Genomic DNA, 20,895 nt, shown 5'->3' on the forward strand with positions numbered 1-20,895 from the left:
CCATCCGTCATGAAAGCAGAAAGTGTACTATTTAGAAGAAGAGGACCAGAGGAAGAAAACGGAGAGATTAATAGAAGAGTGAATGTGAGCCAAGTACAATGACATCCGTATATAAAAATGTCACAAATAAAATCCATTTTGTATGAAAATTTTAGAAATTTAAAAACAGCAACAATACAAACAAAAAGTCAAGCTATATAGCATTGCAAAAATATGTGTAAACTGCAAGTGTGACAAAGGATGGACGTGTACAAAACATAAGCAATACTTGATCTGCACTAGTCAGGGACCATAAAATAACCATTTAAGCTGAAACTACACAAAACAACCTAATAAACAGCAGAAAGTTTTGTAATTGTTGACTTTTAAATCATTGTCAAAGCTTCCTGTTTTATATATGTGTACATATATATAGTACATTTATGAGCATACACAAATTTTAAAAGTACTAAAACTAACATTTATTTAGCACAGTATACTTTGACATTAGAAACTTTAAGAACAGTGCTTTATCGTGACATAACCTACAATACAGAGATCATATCTTTCCTAAATGGTCACCCTGAGTGTTCATACTGTCGTCTAAGTTGGATCAGCTTCTAACATTTTGTGTTGCATTTTAATATTGTGAGATGTCTCTGGGTTCCGTTATTAAAGAACTTTTCCCCAGCTATGTCAAGAGGTTTATGACCATCAAATCCCACTAGCTGCATACTCACCTAAATGCCCCAGTGTTAACATTCTTATCAACTATTGACTACAGAATCCCATTTGTGCCTCATTAAAATTTTATTTCACCTTATAAATTACATTTATGTGCTGTACTTTCATCTTTGTTGGGCAATTCCATTTTTAAGTGATTTGTTTTTATAAAGTGTCATCGGGATTTACTGCCAAAGACTCAGAGGCTACAGAACATGTACTTTGATTTCTACCTTAATAGAAGGTCTATAGCGTTCACCAAAAGTTTTGAAAGAAGCAACTGGTCACTGACTATGACACCCACCCAGCTGTGCTGCCATTGAACTTCATGGACTGGAGAGCTAGCAACAAGGTTTGTACTTTATGCAAGCACAACTAATCCGCCATATTAACTGAAATTTGAGCTATGTGGATTACCTAAACCATGACGGGAAGGGGAAGGCATGCACAGACAGTGGTGTTTAAACAAAGAATTCTCAGAACTCTGGGGCTGAAAAAAGTCAAGGTAAAAATAGAAAGAAGACATGAGCAGACATGTTGACAAAAAGAATATACAGATTTAAAAAAAAATAGTTCCTAAAGATATGGTCAACCACAATTTGCATCTACTAAAACATCAAAAAAAATTATTCATGACAATAACAAAGACTGGCAAGAAACTGAAAATACTCTACCCCTCAAAGAGAAATAGTGAGGATTTAGAGGTCTAGTCACTTTGCAAACTAGTTTCACAGCTTTAAAAAATACTTATACAGCTATCTTACCATTCAGAAACTGCACTCAAGGGTCTGTCTATCAAAGTAAAAATTATGTCCACACATTCTTGTGCTGATGATTATTCTATGAGCTCTACTTTTCCCCAAACAGAAACAGCTCATGTCCTTCAATAGGTTGAACATTTGAACATACTGTGTCACATTCATACCATTAAATGCACTCAGAAATTAAGGAAAACTATTGGTACAGAAGTTGGTGAATCTCCAGATTATAGGGGGTGGGGGTGGGAAAGAGGTCATCTAACAGGCATGGTGTCTAACTGATACAGACTGTCATTGAATAGTTTCAAAATGACAAAATTATGAAGCAGTCAAACAGATTAGATGACCGTAGGTGTTGGAACAGGAGTATTAATTAGTAACAGAGGTAGCACAAAGGACTGCTGTGTTGATGTAATATTTCTATATCCTGACTGTGATACTGACATAAATCTACTCGTGATGAAAGATAAAACTACACAGAACTACACACACTCAAAATGAGGACACAGACTAAAAAAAAAAATCCAACAAAAAAGGTGTAGTGGTGCACACTTGTTATCTCAGTACTCAAAGGGGGTGTGGTGACATAGAAAACTAAACAGATCTGAAATGATGTGATTTGACCTCCAAATGCATCTAGGTTTTTTTCATCATTCCTTCCTTCAAAACAGTGTTTTATAACATATACCATAGCCCAAGCTAGCCCTATATTCCTGGTGGTCCTTCCATTTCAGCCTCCTGAGTTCTGGGACTACAGGCTTTAACCACCACAGCTGTATTCTAAAGTAAAACATTTTAAAAAATGACCTCTAACCCTGTGATGCCACTTCCAGGCATTTATCCATGATATATTCATATATACAGCTCCATGTATTTCATACATGGATATAGTACATATAGGGATGTCATTGTACCAGTGACATAACAGCAAACAATTGTACCCATCTAAAATGCTTACATGGTGCTCGCATAGCCATAGTGGAAGAGTATGTAGCCAGTTAAAAGTTTAGGATAGGTACTAAAGAATATGAATTTTAACAATAACACAACCACCCTACCACTACAAGTTAATGTTTCTGACAAACATAACTGTACTGTTATTTAGTGGTTGTGATACTCTTCATTGCCAAATGTACTAAGAATTATGAACTTAGAATTAAAGAGCAATTGCAGAGCGGACTACTGAAGAGGAAGACCCACCCCGAAGGTGGGTGGCACCATGGAATATAAAATAACAGAAGAAAAAGGGAAGCCAGTGCAGTGTCAACATCCTCCTCTGTTGTGCCTCTTTTCCTTCAGACATGAAGAGTGGGTTCCATCAAGTGCTCCTTCAGCACATGCACATGAGACAAGTATCATGTATCATGGAATGATCCCTCCGAAATGGTGAACTCAAATAATTCCTTTTTATTTCAAATCAGATATTTTGTCACATTGACAAGTAACCAATACAGTGTTACAGGTCTCTAAATCTGAGCAACATACTTCAGGGAGCATGCAAGATGATTCACTGAAGTACTGGGTAGGAGGGACAATAAGATGAGTATTTGTATTTAAATTAAGGTTTATTAATAAATAACAGATATATTGATACAGATGCTGTTACTTGATCTGGATACAAAGCAAATTAAGAACAAGCCCTGACAGTGGTGCCCTGACTCCCTCATTTACCAATAATTTACAGACATCTCACAAAACAGTAAAGTAGCACAAGAGGATCAGAAGGGGAAATGACAAACAGCCATAGTAATTCAAGAAAATGACACAACTGAACCTTCTCCTAAATTTGCTCTTTGCTAAATTACAAGGTTAAAAGTTATGAAAACAGGTAACCAAAAAGTCCAATTTTTTTAGAAAACAAGTGCTACCAGAAGAGTATTTTGAAAAGGCTTACTGAAATACTTTGGGCTTGTGCTTTTGTGGCTGAAAACCTAGCTTATTACCTAGCAAAAATTTCAAGCTTCACAATGTAACAACTTGGAAATAACTTCTAGACCTACTTTAAAATCTCCAAAACATCAATACAAATTATTTTTTTAATATTCCAAAGTGCTTCTGTAAGCTTTAGAAAGCTTTTTCTTAAAAAAACACTAACTTGGATTAGGTGCTAAAATAAACGTTAATCTTCCAAGAAGCCAAGCCTTTGTTCTCAGGGTCTACAAAAGCTAGAATATGTTTACTCTCTTCATTCCTACTTCTGGATTTTGCTAAAACAGCTCAGTATGACAGTGGTACATTTTCCATAGAGTAGGGCATATTGACTTGAACACATCACATTCATACAACAAATTCTCAGTTACTCTACCATAGGATATTCATTTTGATTAATTTGATATTTTAAAAGTTTTATGTTCCTCAGATAAAGCTACAACTGGGCATTGCCTACACATTGGAGAGTAACCTTCTGACAAGATAATCTTATCTGAAGAGACTTGGTTACAGTCTTAAGTCTAGAAGTGGGCTTTTCTTCTTCCTTTGCACATTCCTTTTTAGCCTGAAACTCAAAGACCCTTTTCACACAGTAAATGGGTATTTCAAATATTTCAAAAGTAAACTGATCCTCTCAGCTGCTACCATTCCCAAATTCCATACTTATAACAGTCTTGTTCACTCTAGTCGCAGGAATACTTTTTCAATTCTCAAGCAAAAAAAAAAAAAAAAAGTTGGAATGTTGCTGACTCTATTGTCTCACAATACACCCAATCTCTGTACTTTGAAATTAGCTCCAAAACCTGACCATTTATCACTTTTCCACCAGTATCATGGGAGCCTAAGCCTTTATTACCTGTCTAAATTACTGCAGTAATTAAAGATCTGGTCTTCCTGGGTTTTCCCTTTTTAACTAAACATGGTCTATTCTTTAACCAGTCAGTGACTCTTCAATCACTTTGAGTCATTATCATTCCTCTCAAAAACTCTCAACAGCTTCAGCATTAAACCAAGAAAAGCCCCAGCCAATGGTCTTCCTTGGTCCATGAGACATCACAGAAGCTTGTTTCCTACTGCATCCGCTACCTCATTAGCCCAGTGGCCTCCTTGTCAGTTCTCTAAACAGTAACTATGACCCTAACTCTTCCTACTTTGAGTGCTTTCTTCCTATATAGTCACAAAGCTAACTGCTTCACCTACTGCACAAATGTCACTTTATTTGCCTCTGGCCATCCATGTAAAATGGTAATTTGGGCCAAAGATGTAGCTCAGTGGCAAACACTTGCTAGAGTGTACAAGGCCCTGGGGTTTGATTCTTTGTGCTGTAAAATAGTTAAACTCTGCCACTTTGTTTTTGTTCATTAACACAGTACTTTTCACTGGCACAAATCAAACAATAAAAAAAAAATATCCAGATGAAATAGAACTATATTTTCTCCCAGTGTTGCCTGGAATCAAAATTCTTTCAACTACTGGAATTTTTCTCTAGTATTTACAAGTTGTGCCCAATACAACTTGCTTTTACTGGCTATTCTTAGCCACACTCAATATTTTCTATTTGTTTCTTGGAGGTTATGACCTTCATATCTTTCGAGTTTTGCCTTCTTAGTAAATTATTAATCTGGTAACAATTTTGGCCACTCTTTTCTTTGCTACTATTTTTGTGGTTTTATTTTGCTTTATAGAAAGTATAGTCTATAAATTGTCTCAGATAACATTTGAAAATTCAAATTGTCCTTCATCTAACCAACAGGGCCTTTTCATTACTCCTGAGTGTTCTCACTATAGAGGATATTTCCTATCACTTGTATACTTTCCTTTGTCTACTGGTCCCAACTTTGGCACAAATCATACTATGAAATATTCTAATCAGCAATGATCATGAACTCAATTACCTCTATTCTGAGGGCTAATGGAACTCAATTACCTCTATTTCTGTGGGTTGGCTTATTAATCAGCAAGTTGTCAACTCAAACATAAGGAAATCTCTATTTTCCTCACTAAAGACTTGCCCTTTCCAAGTTGAATGAACTGAGCTCACCATGAGACCCAGAAAGAACACTTGAAGGTAATGTCCTTGGCAGCATAAATGTGGACAATACCACTTTTTCTCTAATTCCATGATCTTTGAAAGAAAGGCTCAAGAGTTTAGAGTCCACTCTATATTCTGGTAGATAAAACAGACTGTAAACACTAATTGTCCTGTCTTAGTGCCACAGCCACTTATCTAGTGATTAAGAAAGATCACAGGAAGAGAAAAAGGGAAGTGAGTTACAAGTACAAGCTTTTTCTCCCAGACCACTACTGGTATTTAAGACAAAAGATAACCAACATGTCCTGAAAGACCTAACTACAGGGTGACAAGATGAATATACAAGAGAGAGAATAGTATGGCAAATCCTGCAACAGAGAAGTTGTAGAGAAATACAAGTCACTAATGAGCAAGAGGACACTAGACTAATAGGAAGAAAAGATGCTCAAATGCATATTCAAGGCTTAAGCCATACAGTATTATGAAGTTCATGGCTTCTGTTCCCTCTATCAAGAAAAGATAAGGTCACTTCTGGATGAAGACAATGGAATAATACTGGGTTGCAGCTGCATAATCAAGGAATTGATAGGAAAGTGAGGAAGGATTGGAAGAAAAAAATTAGCCAACAAAAACATAAGGCATACCACCTCATGCTAACAAGGAAAGAGACACAGGAAGATTAAGACTCAGAATAGCATTTAACTAACCTCACTGTAGGAAAAAGAAAGTTGGTAGCATCTTAACAGGTCTTATTCCAAGTCTAGAACAAATTGAGGAAACGGGCAGCTCAGATAAGTCAAAGAAAAATTCTCCATAATATAAAGTCCTTCCCTACCATCAGTATATTCAGGGATGTCTTTTTTTCTAGCACCCAGAAGTCAGCTCACAACTCGTCAAGTTAGTCTTTGTAAGAGATGCTTTAAAAAATGACCTCTTGAATTTACACATTCCAATCTCCCCTTCTCATCTCTCAAGCTCAAACTGAGTGAAGCTTTTAGTGTATAAGAACCTTCTCAACTCTACCAGCTCTTTTCCATGACTTATTCTTTGTATAACTTGGATTCCACCTGCTGTCAACACCATCACCTAGCAAATGTCTCCAACTCCCTGGCCTGTTTCTACTTCCACCAAAAATATTATAAATAAATAAATAAATGAATAAATGAATGAATAAATAAATAATAAAATAACAAACAAACAAATAGATAAAGTGGCTCTGGTTCTCTACACTTCACTTGCAGTTAGCAGTTAAATGTTTCTGGAGAAAAATCACATCAGAGATCTGCCTAACTCCCAAATTCCATTCTGCTTATTTCCTTTTTAAGATTCTCAAATAATTTCTTTCTCTTCAAAGTCCAATGTCAACTTGCTTTATCCTTAAACTACTTTAAAGCTCAATTATTTTATCCATGGCTCTACATTTGTTTCTGTAATGTGTTATTCATTACAAAATAAAAATACATTACCTAAGAAAACAAAACATTTCTAAACTGTTTTACAGTGGAAACCACCATAAATACTAATGATGCTAAATTGTGCTAAAACAACTTAATGAGCCATGATGAGGCTCACTTTTATATCTTTCAGTGATTGCAGAGTACTGATAAAAACTTTCAAACCGCTCCATTTCAAAGAACGTTTATATTATCAGCCAATTTAAAAAGGAAAAACAGATGCTGCCATCACATTTAGTCTTAACACTGTTAACTCTAGAAAAGCAGTTCTCTAAGAATACATGACCTTGTTTTACCACAGTGAATGACCTGGTGTGTTCTCTCCTAGAAATCTGTTGACAAAGGAAGCAGAGTCCAATAAAATTATCAAAATGTAGTAAAGGAATCTCTCAGATGTCTTCAGCTTCAGTGTGATCTCAGCTCTATTTACATTAGTTCAGTATTCTTTGGATAAGGATGAAATATAAACTATAAATACAGGTAACTACTAGACAGACTATAGAGCTACCTGATTAGGTTTTCTATGGTTATTTTTAAAAACAGCTATAAAGTCTCCCAACTCACACAAAATGCCAATCACTATGAAATTAAACAAAAAAGGAACTTATTTTAGAAAATGAGAAAGAAAAAAAGCTTACCTGGCAACGTGCTATTAACATGCACATCTCTGAGTCTTAAAAAACAAAAACAAAAAAAACAAAAAAAAAAAAAAAAAAAAAAACCCTAACAGCACATTCACTTTCTGTTTTAGTTCACAGACATAGATCTAAGAGCAGATGATTGAAGGGAACAGAAGAAAAAAGTTCATATTTATTGAGCACTTGTGAACAGAATGAAAATTAAATTTGGATATGGCCCATTTCCTTCATTAAAAAACTGTCACATCAGATTCCCTTATTATTACTGGCATTGCCAATATGATAATGTTGTTAATGATTTGAGTGTATCTGACTATATGGGAATGTGGTTTTCAATTTTATAAAATGTTAAAATCAGGATATTTATATGTAAAATATTGGGATATACTTTACTATTACAATAACAATTTGACATACTTCAAGTCACTGTGAAGTTCAGTAGGTCATTAAGCCTGCTGACTTTACAAAGAAGTCTAATTCTAGAAATGATTTGACTTATTAACTGAGAAAAAAAAAAGACTAACTGGATTTAACTCATTAATTCCAAAGAATAAACATATTTATTTCCTGAAGAGAAATACTATGCCTGACAAATCTCATGAATCATTTTACATAAAGACAACATGCCAAACTCAACAATACTTTCTGCCTTCTTGGTAGGCATGGAGTGAGTGAGTGAGTGAGTGAGTGTGTGAGTGTGTGTGTGTGTGTGTGTGTGTGTGTGTGTGTGTGTGTGTGTGTACACATACACACTTCGTTTGTTGTTTTGTTTGTTTGTGGCCTTTTTTGGGAATTAAGGGAAGGTAGATACATACTCAAGATTTTTAACAGCAAAATGTTGTATGTAAAATAAAGCCCACAATTTAAAGCTATAAGAATGGAATAAGGAGGAGAACTTTTCATCAGGTAACAGGCTTCTAATGAAGCTCTATTCAGGAAATACTTTGCTTCACAAACAACACTAGTTGTTGATTAAGCAACCAGTGAGTGGTCACTATTATGGTAGGGACTAAGTCACCTATTAAGAACTATAACCGAAGGAGGTTAAGTAGCTTTACTAATGTTTGTTTGCATAGAAACACAACGCAATAGCACACAAAATACTTGGAAAGACCATTTGCTTAATTTTGACATACTATAATCTCATCTTTTAAATTTTGGCACAAATCTGGTTGTAGTTCACAAACTTTATTCATATAAAAAATGCTTACTGCATTTCAGTATATGGTAATTTATAACTTCCAAGATACTCTTATGAACAGTTCCTAAAATAATACACAATCCCAAACACATCAGTGACCTGAAAGCATTATAAATTTATGTGTACTTACTAAGAAGACTTCTTTATACATTTAGTGTACATTTTCAATTTCTCCTCAGCTGTTCTACCAACATGTTATTGCAGAAACTATGTTAGGGACAATACATACTTCTAAACATGGCCAGGAATGTCAAAAAAAAAAAAAAAAAAAAAAAGGATCTATTTAAATTCTCCAAGTCAGGGTTAACCAATTCTCCATTTTACTATAAATTAATGAAAATCACCATATGAAAATTAAGCCCAATGGATAATGAAAATTCAGTCCAGTAATTTCAAAGTGAATGCAATTAAATTAAAATTTCATTTATTGGAAAAACAGCAGACACCAGCTTTTCAGTTAAAAAGAAATTTCTATACTTTTATAATTTTCTCGACATTCTACATAAATTTAGACAGAATAACAAATCTTTTGACTTATCTATGTATGCATGTATGGACATTCACACACATGCTTTAATAAATTTCCCTGGAGTGGGGGACTAAAAATAAAACTTTTCTGGTTTAGTTATACTTTTGCATTTAACCAATTTCACAATTTATGGTTTGGAGTGTAACTCAGTGGTAGAAGTGCTTGCTTAAAATGCACATAGCTCTGGGTTTATCCTTAAGCCAACAAACAACAACAAAAAACAAGAACCCACAAAATTTAAAGCCACTTTCTAAATGATTCTGACCAGCTTCAGTAACTACAGTATTAATAATACTGTAAGATATTATGAAATGTCAAATAATTTTGCATATCTCATCAGTGCAATAAATCTCTTCCCACTTTCCAAAAAACAAAACAAACAACAACAAAAAAAACCACTGTCATCACTTTGTGTTAAGAAGTCACAGAAATTTTTATTTAAGAAATGTTCCTTCAGTATTTATTTGATAAATTTTCATTTAGGTGAGAACTTTTACTTTTTGTATAGACTAACTCAAACTATGCTTTTTTTTTCATAGTTGAATTGTATCTTACTCTGCATAGCAAAGAAATTAGTAGTTCTTTGAACTTAAAGACTTGAGAATTTCCTCATTGTGAATTAGTTCTTCCTGTATAAACTGCTGTTCTTCTGCTGCTAAAGAATACTTAGTAAAATAATAAGCAAACAGCAAACAAATCATAAGCTATGATACTAATTAATAATGAAATATATTAAACGTTGTTTAAATATTAAACAGCAAAATACTCCTTGTACATTAAATAAATAAGATTTGAATTTGTCATTTCGGGATATAGGAAAATATCACCAATGGGAGATGCTCTAGTGCAAAGAGTGGCCTCAAAACATGTATACAGACACACACACACACACACACACACACACACACACACACACACACACACACACACAATATACAAAGATGAAGAGAAAAAAAGGAGGGAGGAAACACAACACTCAATACTGGTATCATTTCCAATAACACTTTAAATGGGTGAGTCTCACTCCCCCGCGCCTCTCTCTCTCTCTCTCTCTCTCTCTCTCTCTCTCTCTCTCTCTCTCTCTCTCTCTCTCTCTCTCTCTCTCTCTCACACACACACACACACACACAAATTATCTGGAAAACTTTTGAAATTTAGTGACAACTGGGTTTATCCAAGAAAATAAGAGTAAGGATTCAGATATATTTTTCAAATCTCTTCAAATGGTGAGCTTCTGATTAAAAACTACATATTTTTTCTTACTGTTACTTAGAAGACTCCAGATAATAGAGAACCTTCCTTTACAAGTAAAGCTGGCAAGAATACCTCCAGTTAGCAACTTATAGGGAAACTGAACTTACTAATGTGTACTCATTTTCATTAAACTATCTACTTATTTCTTCTCATTGCTTATATTTCTTTATTCTCAAATTCTAAGACCAAATAAGGTCAAAACTATTTTAAAGACTGAATCACTTATGCTGAAAATACATCATCCATTTACACATATAAATAACTACTGAATGCCTACATGTGCAAGGCACTGTTAGGTGCTGCTGCAGAACTGAGTCACAGGAGATTAATGAATGATTGGCTGAGCATAGTGGATTTTTATAATTTGCTTTTTCCCTTTATTTTTATACTTAACCACTATAAAATTTCATAAACTTACTTAGGGGACCAAAATGTTGAAGTTAAAAAAAATCTAAAATGTTTGTGCATGTTTATGTGTAGGTAATTACAGAAAGGAAACTATGATACAGAAGGCAGAAGAGTTCTTAGGAGAGGGTGAGGAAAGAGAAAGAGAAAGAGAAAGAGAAAGAGAAAGAAAAAGAACATATGTGACAGGAAAGCAAGAAGGGAAATGGAGGCAAGAGGAACGGGGAGGTCAGCAGGGATGGGAAAAGAACAAGTACATGACACGTGTCCACCAAACTGCCAGCAGGAAACTCATTACGTTTCCTTCCACCTCAATTTTCTTTTTGAAATCTTAAAAATAAAACAAGAAACCCCAGTGCACACAAAGAATCTGATTTCAAGATACACGTAAAGCATAGTTCTAGATTTACTAAGTTACAGGTATACCCAGAAACCTTTGACTAAACACAAAGCAAATTTAAAATAGAAAAATAAACCATGTTCAAAGTAGATATTAATTTTAACCATACTCTGTTATCAAGTAAATTTCAGATAGTAAGAATAAATATCAAACATCTTTATGGAAAGGTAGTAGTTCATGTCCACTTTGCAGTAGTCCTAAAAAGTAATTTTACATTAAAGTATTACAGGTTTGACTCACTGACTATTTCATTGTGGAGAAAGTTTATTCAATACATAATTTAAGAATAGATTTGTATGCTGAGAAATTCTCTGAACAAAGTGAGTTTTCTTTTGCCATAAAGAAGAGGATGCAGGAGAACAGGAAATTGTGGGCAACATCTACTAAAATTAAAAATGTACTAAAGTCATTTGAAACATTAGCTGCTTCTCTTCTGGAGAGCCCACTGAACTCCATCTGAATAAATATCTTTTCCATTTTTACTGACAATTGATTTTTGTAGTAAGTTAATAAAATAAATTAATACTTTTTTCTCATCTTTATGATAGCATTAAATTCTAAAGAGGCTAAGTATCCTCATCAGAATAGAAGAGCTAAATGTTTTACTGCACCCCCCAAGTCCCCCAATTTGATAACCTAAGAGATAGCCACTGAAGAAAACAAGATACAAGGTGGGATGGTCAACAAGAGCTCTAATGGCAGAAAACGGTTTCAAGGAATAAACATTCCTTTTAAATAGTAAAAGGTAAAACCAGGACTCAAGGAGCACGGTCATTCATTGCAGCTTGGATGCAACACTCTGTCTAAAGTAGAGAAATAGTAAAATATTTTACTAAGTTAAAATATAGGTTTTATATTTTATACCACATTGAACACACACATAAAAATACCAGTGTTTTTATCTTGTTTCTGTTCAGACACGTAAGCAAATGTGTTCTTTGGTGCCTGGGAATTTATCAATATTTAGGGATAATGGAAGATAAGAAGTCCCAAGTTGACATGTGTACAAATAGAAGACTCAAAATCCTATAGCATATAAGAATCAAAATCAAACTTAGAAGTTCAAGTTACACTGTAACTAGGCTGATACGTACTCAGTCTCCCAAATCATATTTTAGCTTTCTAAGTAAGAGTCACTACAGCCTATTATACTGTAATCTTTGTTTCTTGAGATTTCTTTTCAAGTGGAAACATATCCCAGATAGAAATATATCACTTTAAGTTTAAAATCATCAAAGTCAACAAAGAGAGTGTACATTCATTAAATGTATTCATTTACAAAAGAAATCTTGAAAAGGCTGAGTTCAACCGAAACTGAAGACTTGTTCTTGATTTTTCATTATTCCTTTTTAAACATGAGTTAGTATAGACATAGTATACACACAGGCCAACTTTCAACTGATTTAATAGTTACTTCCCTTTGATGGGGTTTTGAAGTTCTAGAGTCTAAAATTTAAAACCATTCATGACAGTATTTTCCAGTAAAAGGAACCATAGAGCAATGAAAAATCAGAAGCAAGATGGCTTAGAGAGCCTAATAACTTCTAAATATACACACATTTATAACCTGTATTTATTTCTAAAGAAACAAATTTTTAAGTAATGCTAATTTAACCAATAGAGAAAAAGCTTCTATCAAAATATACAATTTCCATTACAGACTAGAAGGCTAATATTAAAAAAATAGTTGTAAGCCAAAAAAGTTTGCTTGTATGGATGGGAGGCAATGCCCCTTTAAAGCACACAGCATCAAACAAGGTCTTATAAAAGACTGCTCTGTGGCCTTCTTCATTTGCAAGTTCTTGATGAATTCATAAAGCTTGGGTTTCAGTCTGTAGATGAAGCTATATCCATGCTTCTTAAACCAAGTTTTCAGAAATGGAGGAATCAAATGATTCAGAATCTCAAGTGGGATTTATGCTTTACCATGTATCTGGGAAAAAAAGAGAGTAATGGGTTAGGATGACAATACAAATTTCAAAATTTTAACATGTAAAAAGGGGTGACTTCTTTATTACAAAATCACTAAGGGACAAAATACTGTTTTTACTAAGCAACAAGAAACTGGATTTTGCAGCTTCTGAAAAATAGTAAGAAAAAAAATTTTTTTTTCATTAAATTCTATAACCTAAGAGCTTACTGGAAGTACGTTTATCTTTACACACTATCAGTTACAGCCATAGAGTTAACTCATGACTTTCAGAAAACTGACACAATCCAGTGAGAGATACCAAACAAGATATAGTTTTCAGGGAACACAACAAATAGCAACTGAGTCCATAGTATTAGTTATGATAATCCGCTGTTCTTGTATTTGTAAATTACAGAACAGCTGCTATTTTAAAAGACTTAACTCTATCCTAGTAATTCCAGTAATATCCTAGTAATAAATGAAGAATTAAATTCCTTTCACAGGCGTTCAGGGTAAAGCCCAAGGGTCACCTGACAGCAGGCTCCTAAGCAGATAGAAAATGAAGTGCAGAAGGTTTCCCAGTTCATGAGAGCAAGATCACAAAATCTTTGTCTTCTCATGAAGACAACAGAGTTTAACATGCCTTCTAATAGACTCTAAACTCTACATTTACATATTAAGTCAATAAATCAAAGTATTTCTCAATCATGAATTATTATGTTGGCATCAAATCAGACGATATTCAAAGCAAGGAATTACAAAATATAGCTTATAACTAAAGATTTTAAATTCTGATTTTAAAAAATTGCTAAAATAAAGTATGTATGAGTTTATTTTAAGATCACAATTACCTATCCAATGTTTCCCAGAAACGTAAGAAAACTGGTCTATCCAAATGACGCTTATGATAGCTGAGTTCTAACACTGTTACATCCCATTTTTGAACATTTGGATCTAGACGAACTTCATCATACTTGAGATGGAAGGCTTTAACTACATCAGGAACAGGAAGAAAGAAAACAGCATTCTTATTAAAAACTGAAGCCAAAATTATGGAAACACTTTCTAGAAAGAAGTATACATACACACAAATACCAAAACAAACAAAAATTCCAATCTTTTTACTATCAACTAAAGCTATATTAACATTATATCCAGTGACCTGTGAAACAGCTGTTCTATGGTACCATCAGAAACACTCAAAGTCAACAGTGAGGGTTGATACAAGTTAGCAACTAGTGATTGAAACAACAAATAAGGTAAGATAAAATTCTTAATTCATTTAAGGGTAGTTAAGAGAAAGACAACTCAAATATAGTATAGAAAGCACAATACAAGATCACAGAGACATAAAAAAAAGTACCTTTTCACAAGACATAAATTCAGGAAAAGACTACATAGGCAATAATGATTCATTTAAAACTTAAAGAAAAACAAGCAATGAACAAAGTGACATGATGATCAAGATAATACTCAAAGAAGAAATGGTTTAGTCTTAGAAATGAAAACGTCAAAGAAATGGAATATGTAGAGTAACAAAGAGAAAGGACAAAGGATTAAGATCATAAACGTTCAGAGTGATAGTGGTCTTGGAAGCCCGTATCAGTCTAGAATTCAAGTGATATGGAAATCATTATAAACTACTTACTAGATAAAGGAAAGGAATTCTTCAGTTAAGTAGAAGAGACAGAGCCAGGACGACAAATACCTGTGAAGTTACTAAGGAGTGAGAGCCAATAGGACTCAGTGCTGGCAGAGTTTTGTCAACATAACAGAAACTCAAGGAACCTCAAGTGAGAAAAATCCATCCGACTGGCCTGGAACCAGGACTGTGGGAGCATCTTCTTGATTAGTGACTTATGTGGGAGGACCCAGTCCAGTATGGCAATGCCATGCCTAGGCAGGCTAAGCAAGCCACAAAAAGCAAGCCAACAAGCTTCCCTTCATGGTTCCTGCCCTGGTATCTCTCAATGATGGACATAGAAGTATTTAAAAAATAAAAAATAAAATGCTTCTTATGAATTGTTAAAGCCTATAATTTCTTTAATAATTAATAATTTTTACTGTCATTTACTTTTGATCTAGACTTTTTAAACTAAAGTTGGTAGCATACTAAGAAAATAAGGTTTCCCTCATCAGATAAAAAACAAAAAAATCATTTTATTTATTTTGGTTTTGGGGACAGGGTTTCTTCGTGTAGCCCTGGCTGTCCTGCAACAGACAAAATATCTTTATTGCAGGTATCAATAATGCAAACCAAACATGCCAGCATATTACCATAAAATGTATGTGACTCAGAAAAAACAAAAGTTTTCTAAGGTTCTTCAAGTAAAAACAAAAGAAATTACATAGTGACACAATGAACACAAATAAAAACCATATGTCTCAGAGTAACATACATCTTTAGGCAAAATTCATAAACTGCAAAAATTTTCAGCAGGGAACAAAAAGGTATCCTTTTGAAAAAACAGATACACTAATGGCATGCCATGATAGAGAAGATAGATTGTAGAGATTTAAATAATTGTAATAGTAACCAGCAAGAATTTGAAGAAACTATCATTAAAAAGTCTTTGGGGAATGGGGCTGGAGAGATGTCATGGTGGTTGCTGCTCTCCCGGAGGACCTGGGTTCCATTCCCAGTCAGCACCCACATGGCAACTCATAAACACCTGTAAACTCCAGTTGTAAGGAAGTCAATGCCCTCTTCTGGCCTCCATGGCAGAAAGCACATATATGATGCACATACACAAATGCAGACAAACACAAATATACATAAGAAAAAATAATCTTTTTAAAAAATCTTGAGAGCTGAAGATTCAATGCTTGCCTTAGCATACAAAAGTCAAGGATTCAATCCAAAGCATTCCAATAGTGAGGGGGGAAAAAACCGTTTTCAACAGCAAATGTATATAACTACTCAGCTACTCAAACATAAAATATTAAGCTACAAATTAAAATTTATTATACTTTTGAAAGGATTTTTTTTGGAAACTATATAATTTGGTATCTAATATCTTTGCTAAATTTGACTGTATCATAATTATGCAATATTACGTTACTTTTTTACTTATAGTTCATGAAAATACTGCCCAAACTCCCAGGTTTCTCTTATGCTATATAAGTAAGTAAATTCTCTGCTATATGCATTATGACGTGGAAAAGGGTGGGACTGTAAAAGCTGAGAAAAGCACTGTGATGGTTAATTTATCAACTTGAAACAAACTAGAATCAGTAGTAGAGAGTCTGAATGAGGAATTTTCTACACTGGTTTGGCCTCTAAGCACGTCTATGGTGGACCTTCATTACTACATTAACTGACATGGAATGAGCCAGTCCACTATGGGCAGCACCACAGGTCCTAAACTGTATAAGAATAGAGAAATCTGTTGGGAGCACAAGTAAGCAAGCAAGCGAGCAAGAATGTATTCATTTCTCTCTGCTCTTGACTTGTGATGTGATATGGCTAGCTAAATAAAGGTTCTGCCTTGACCTCCTCACAATGATGAACTGTAACTTAAGAAATTATAAGCTGACATAATCATATGTTTTACCTAAGCTGCTTTCTGTCAAGGTATTTTATTATAGGAACACCAATGAAACTAGAACAAGCACTAAGAGCTAAAAGACAATATAGTCCAAAGTTTCTGGTTTAGGCAAATCACAGAAAAAACTAAGCTAGGGATAAAAAAGGTGAAGAGACTACATCAATTAATTGGAGTCAATTGGAATGGATTGTCATATTCCAACAGAACATTAGCAAGTATTTATTAGGTAGTAAGACATACAACACAGTCCTACAATGTTGAAATATAAGAGACATAATTTTTATAAAGTGGGGAAAGAAAGTATTTATTGGGTAGTAAGACATACAACACAGTCCTACAATGTTGAAATATAAGAGACATAATTTTTATAAAGTGGGGAGAGAAAAAAACTGGAAATGTGAATTGGACAGTGTGGCACATGCCTTTAGTCCCAGCACTAAGGAGGCAGAGGCAGGCGGATCTACATGAGTTTGAGGCCAACTTGGTCTACAGAATGAGTTCCAGGACAGCCAAAGCTATTACACAGAGAAACCCTATCTCAAAAAACAAAACAAAAACTGAAAATGTAAGATTTCCTTAAGAGGGTATTCAGAATTTAAAGAGGAACAATAATTTAAAATGTACAGCTGGCAGTCAGAAAGAACTACCAAGAAATAAAACCAAAAACCCTTGAGATCAAATGAAGCCCAGTACACGGACACAAGCATTTTAAAAAGTAAGAAATCAGTCAACACAGTAAAATTCTGATAGAAGGCCAAAACTAATACTGGGAGGTGTAGAAAATCAATTTTAGTGAAAGAGCCAAGGTATAGTGGCTTGAGAACTGAGTGCCAAGTTTGTGGAGATAATTGTTTCACAAAGTAGTTACAAAAAAGAGGGTAGGAGATCAGGTTCATGGTTTGGTTTTGGGATTCATTTAAATATAGAAGGAGAACATTTCTAACCACTGCCAGAAAGGAGCCAGTATGAAAGCAACAGTGAAGAGAAAGAATAGTATGTGGAATAAACTTACTGATTATTGCTAAATTCTCAACATCCTTATCTACCTTGGAAGAATAATAATCTCAATGATTGTAATAAACTTATTATATTCCTAATAAAATTTGGTCTTTTTATCTTGAAGATAACCTTTTCAATGATAAAACTTCATCACTTTTCAATGATAGTCAAGGCAAGATTTAAAGAAAGAAAAAAAAAAAAGAAAGAAACAGGTACTTGCATTCATTAACACATTTCCATTCTCTCCATTATTTTAACTTTCTATGCACCAACTCTATGCATTCCTCAGAAATGGAATAAAAAGCTATCATAATAAAAGCAATATTGTAATTTGTCTTTAAAAGCAGATTGAGATAAAATAAAAACAAATTAATAAAACTTTAATTTTAGGACAGAATGGTGTTACCAACAAAAATGGGTTGCTAAAATATCTGGGCTGAATAAAAGTACAATTTATATTCACAATAAGTTGTCACTGATTATGAGAATAATTTTTAATTATTTTCAATAACATTAATATTTTAATTGGGTCGGCCAACTAAGTAATAGTTGGACTATCCCTTCCACCTAATAGACTAAATAATCTACTGTGTCAATTTCCACCAAATGTATTCAACAAGAGAGATTTTTATCATATGAAGTCATTCACTCTTAGGATAGTTATAGAAAGTCTCCATGTATCTGGCACTCTTTTGTTGAAAATACAAAGGTGGAATGAATGAATAAAGCAGAAAAGGGCTGCTCCTGCTGTGGTACCTGCATTCTCTTCCAATAAAGATAGAAAAATCACAAGTTGCCAAGAAACAAACACTAGTAAGGATTCTCCAAATAAAGAACACTTGAGCTAAGAGAACTGAATGAAGAAGTCATACAATAACCATCCCAGAGGAGGTAGCTGATAGATGTCCTGGACATTTCAAGTTAGTGCTGCTATACAGCAAAAGTCAACCTATATAAAACTTAGCTATTGCTTGATATATGCAGGTAGAGAAATATGGGTAGAAATCAATTTATACAATGTATATTACATGTAGCTAGTTATCAATCTTAATAAATATGTATAGGCATACTGAATTATTAATAATGTAAGAAACCTAAAATATTTGGCAATGTAACATATAGGCAACACTCATATTTTCTATATACAACCACATAGAAAATATTAATGTACAAAAGGCTTTAAAAATACCTCACAGGTGGTTAAAGGTTAGTATTGTATGTTACTCAATGGCAATCCTTTCATACATTCATATACAGGGTGACTTACATGTGCTCTTTCTCTTAAAAATTAGTTCTATATTGAATAAGCAGTAAACATATGGAGAGAGAATCTTACTTTTAGCAAATATGTCAACTGGTGATCCATCAGGTAGAAGCCATGGCCAACCTTTGAACTGCCAAGCAGGACCTTGAACAAAAACAGCTACAACCCGATCCCTACAAGCAGAAAGAAGGAAGTGGGAGAGAGAAGAATACCTCAAACTTGAGCTTTAACTACTGCAAATCCTTAAAAAGAAGTTTCCTAATTATTCATGTGACAGCCTTCCCAGCAGTCCTCTTGGTGAGACAAACATAGTTGACATTTTACTATGCTGGTAGGATATTAAACCTTAATGACCCTAGCCCCTACCTAAGTCCTCTGGACATGGTTGCAAACAAGTTTGAGGTCATCTTTGTAATCCTTTTTTCTTCCCTTAAGTAAAGACTTACAGACTGGAATACAGATCGGCAGCTGATGTATTAATTGAACAAATTGGTTTTAAATGGAAGTTATTGGAAATTCAAATAAATATTAAATATTTAAATTTAATTAAAACACTAAATTATAGGAATTCCCCAGCCATTTTGTGAAACTTTCAAAGACTTACTTTCAAATCTTATGGTTCCTTAGGAAGAAATCTGAGTATAAGATCACCTCAACTTTTCTAATTTATCAAGCTTTAGACAACTATTTTATTTACACTAAATGTTAGTTTGGTTTCTAAAGAAACTTGTTTTTTTCAGCTATACAAACTAATTTTCCAAGAAAAAACAAATCTCTTTCTAGGTCTTCACATTTCATTATTTTGCACAATATTCAGTTAAAAATTCTATAAAGTACTGCCATAAGCAGTTTAAGTATACAAGAGTCAGGAACAAAATAATGATGGTTACTTACCATGAATAACATTAACTTAAGTATTTACTAAGTGACAGTGTTGTTTTAAGCACACTATAAATTAATCATGTTAATACATTTCATTTTCAAAACACTCTGGTGAGGTGAATACTACTGTACCCCATTTTCAGATGAGGAGACAAATATAAGGCTATATTAAAGAAGAGCCCACTAAACAGAAGGCAAAGAGAGAGAGGGAGGGACAGGGGAGAGAAGAAGGAAGGAGAATAATTATTAATCTCAGGCACTGGATAGAAAAGTTCCATTTAAGGACTGATATATCAAGAGATATATAATCACCTGCATATTACTACAGAAATAGGCTGCCCTTTAAAAGGTCTACAGAATGCCTAGGGGTCTTCATACCAGACAATAATAATCCCTGCCTTAGATAACAACTCTATACACCTAACAAAACAATTAAGCAGTTACTCTGTTCAAGACCTACATTAAGCCAGGTATGGAATTAATGCCAATATCAGTTTTCAGGAGGCTAAAGCAAAAGGAGTGCTGTGAGCTCCAGCTCTAACTAGAGTGAGGCCATTCTTCGACAGACACACACGCACGCACACGCACACACACACAATGACAGTTAGCAAAATTACTCAGAAAAACAGCAACCTGAAAATTCCTACTCTTCTCAAAGTTTCTGAGGCTAAAATTAAATCATAAATAAAAATATTTCCTTCTGTGGAATATATACCCCAAACTTTCAAAAACATCTTCAAAAGTACAGCACACTACTAAATAAATTAGATGTAACTTACACCATATAATAGTTGTGAGAGTAAGATATTACTAGAATGTCAGTATTATTATATAGATCTTCCTATATGGATTAATAAATTTTCTAAGATAATTTCTATTTAGAACCTGTTATAAAGTACGATACCTATTTATATCATTTAAAAAATGGTCAGGCAAGATAGCCCAGCAGGTAAATGTGCTTGCTACCAAACCTGACAACCTGGGTTTG

The 20,895-nt window shown here is 33.9% G+C and overlaps 1 protein-coding gene across 1 annotated transcript in view; it reads right to left on the reverse strand.

Moving 5' to 3' along the window:
• Positions 1-2,847: 2,847 nt before the first annotated feature.
• Positions 2,848-20,895, reverse strand: part of Cdc73 (cell division cycle 73) — a 114,107-nt gene continuing 96,059 nt past the window's right edge. The window contains exons 15-17 of the mRNA XM_052737111.1: positions 19,098-19,198; positions 14,066-14,207; positions 2,848-13,235 (exon numbers count right to left, since the gene is read on the reverse strand). Coding sequence (XP_052593071.1) covers positions 13,199-13,235; positions 14,066-14,207; positions 19,098-19,198 — 280 coding nt within the window. The 3' untranslated portion in view covers positions 2,848-13,198. The remainder of the gene's footprint in view (positions 13,236-14,065; positions 14,208-19,097; positions 19,199-20,895) is intronic.

The sequence above is a fragment of the Peromyscus californicus genome, unplaced genomic scaffold (genome assembly GCF_007827085.1).
Source record: "Peromyscus californicus insignis strain IS unplaced genomic scaffold, ASM782708v3 Scaffold_14__1_contigs__length_90479793_seg_2, whole genome shotgun sequence".
Classification (NCBI taxonomy): domain Eukaryota; kingdom Metazoa; phylum Chordata; class Mammalia; order Rodentia; family Cricetidae; genus Peromyscus; species Peromyscus californicus.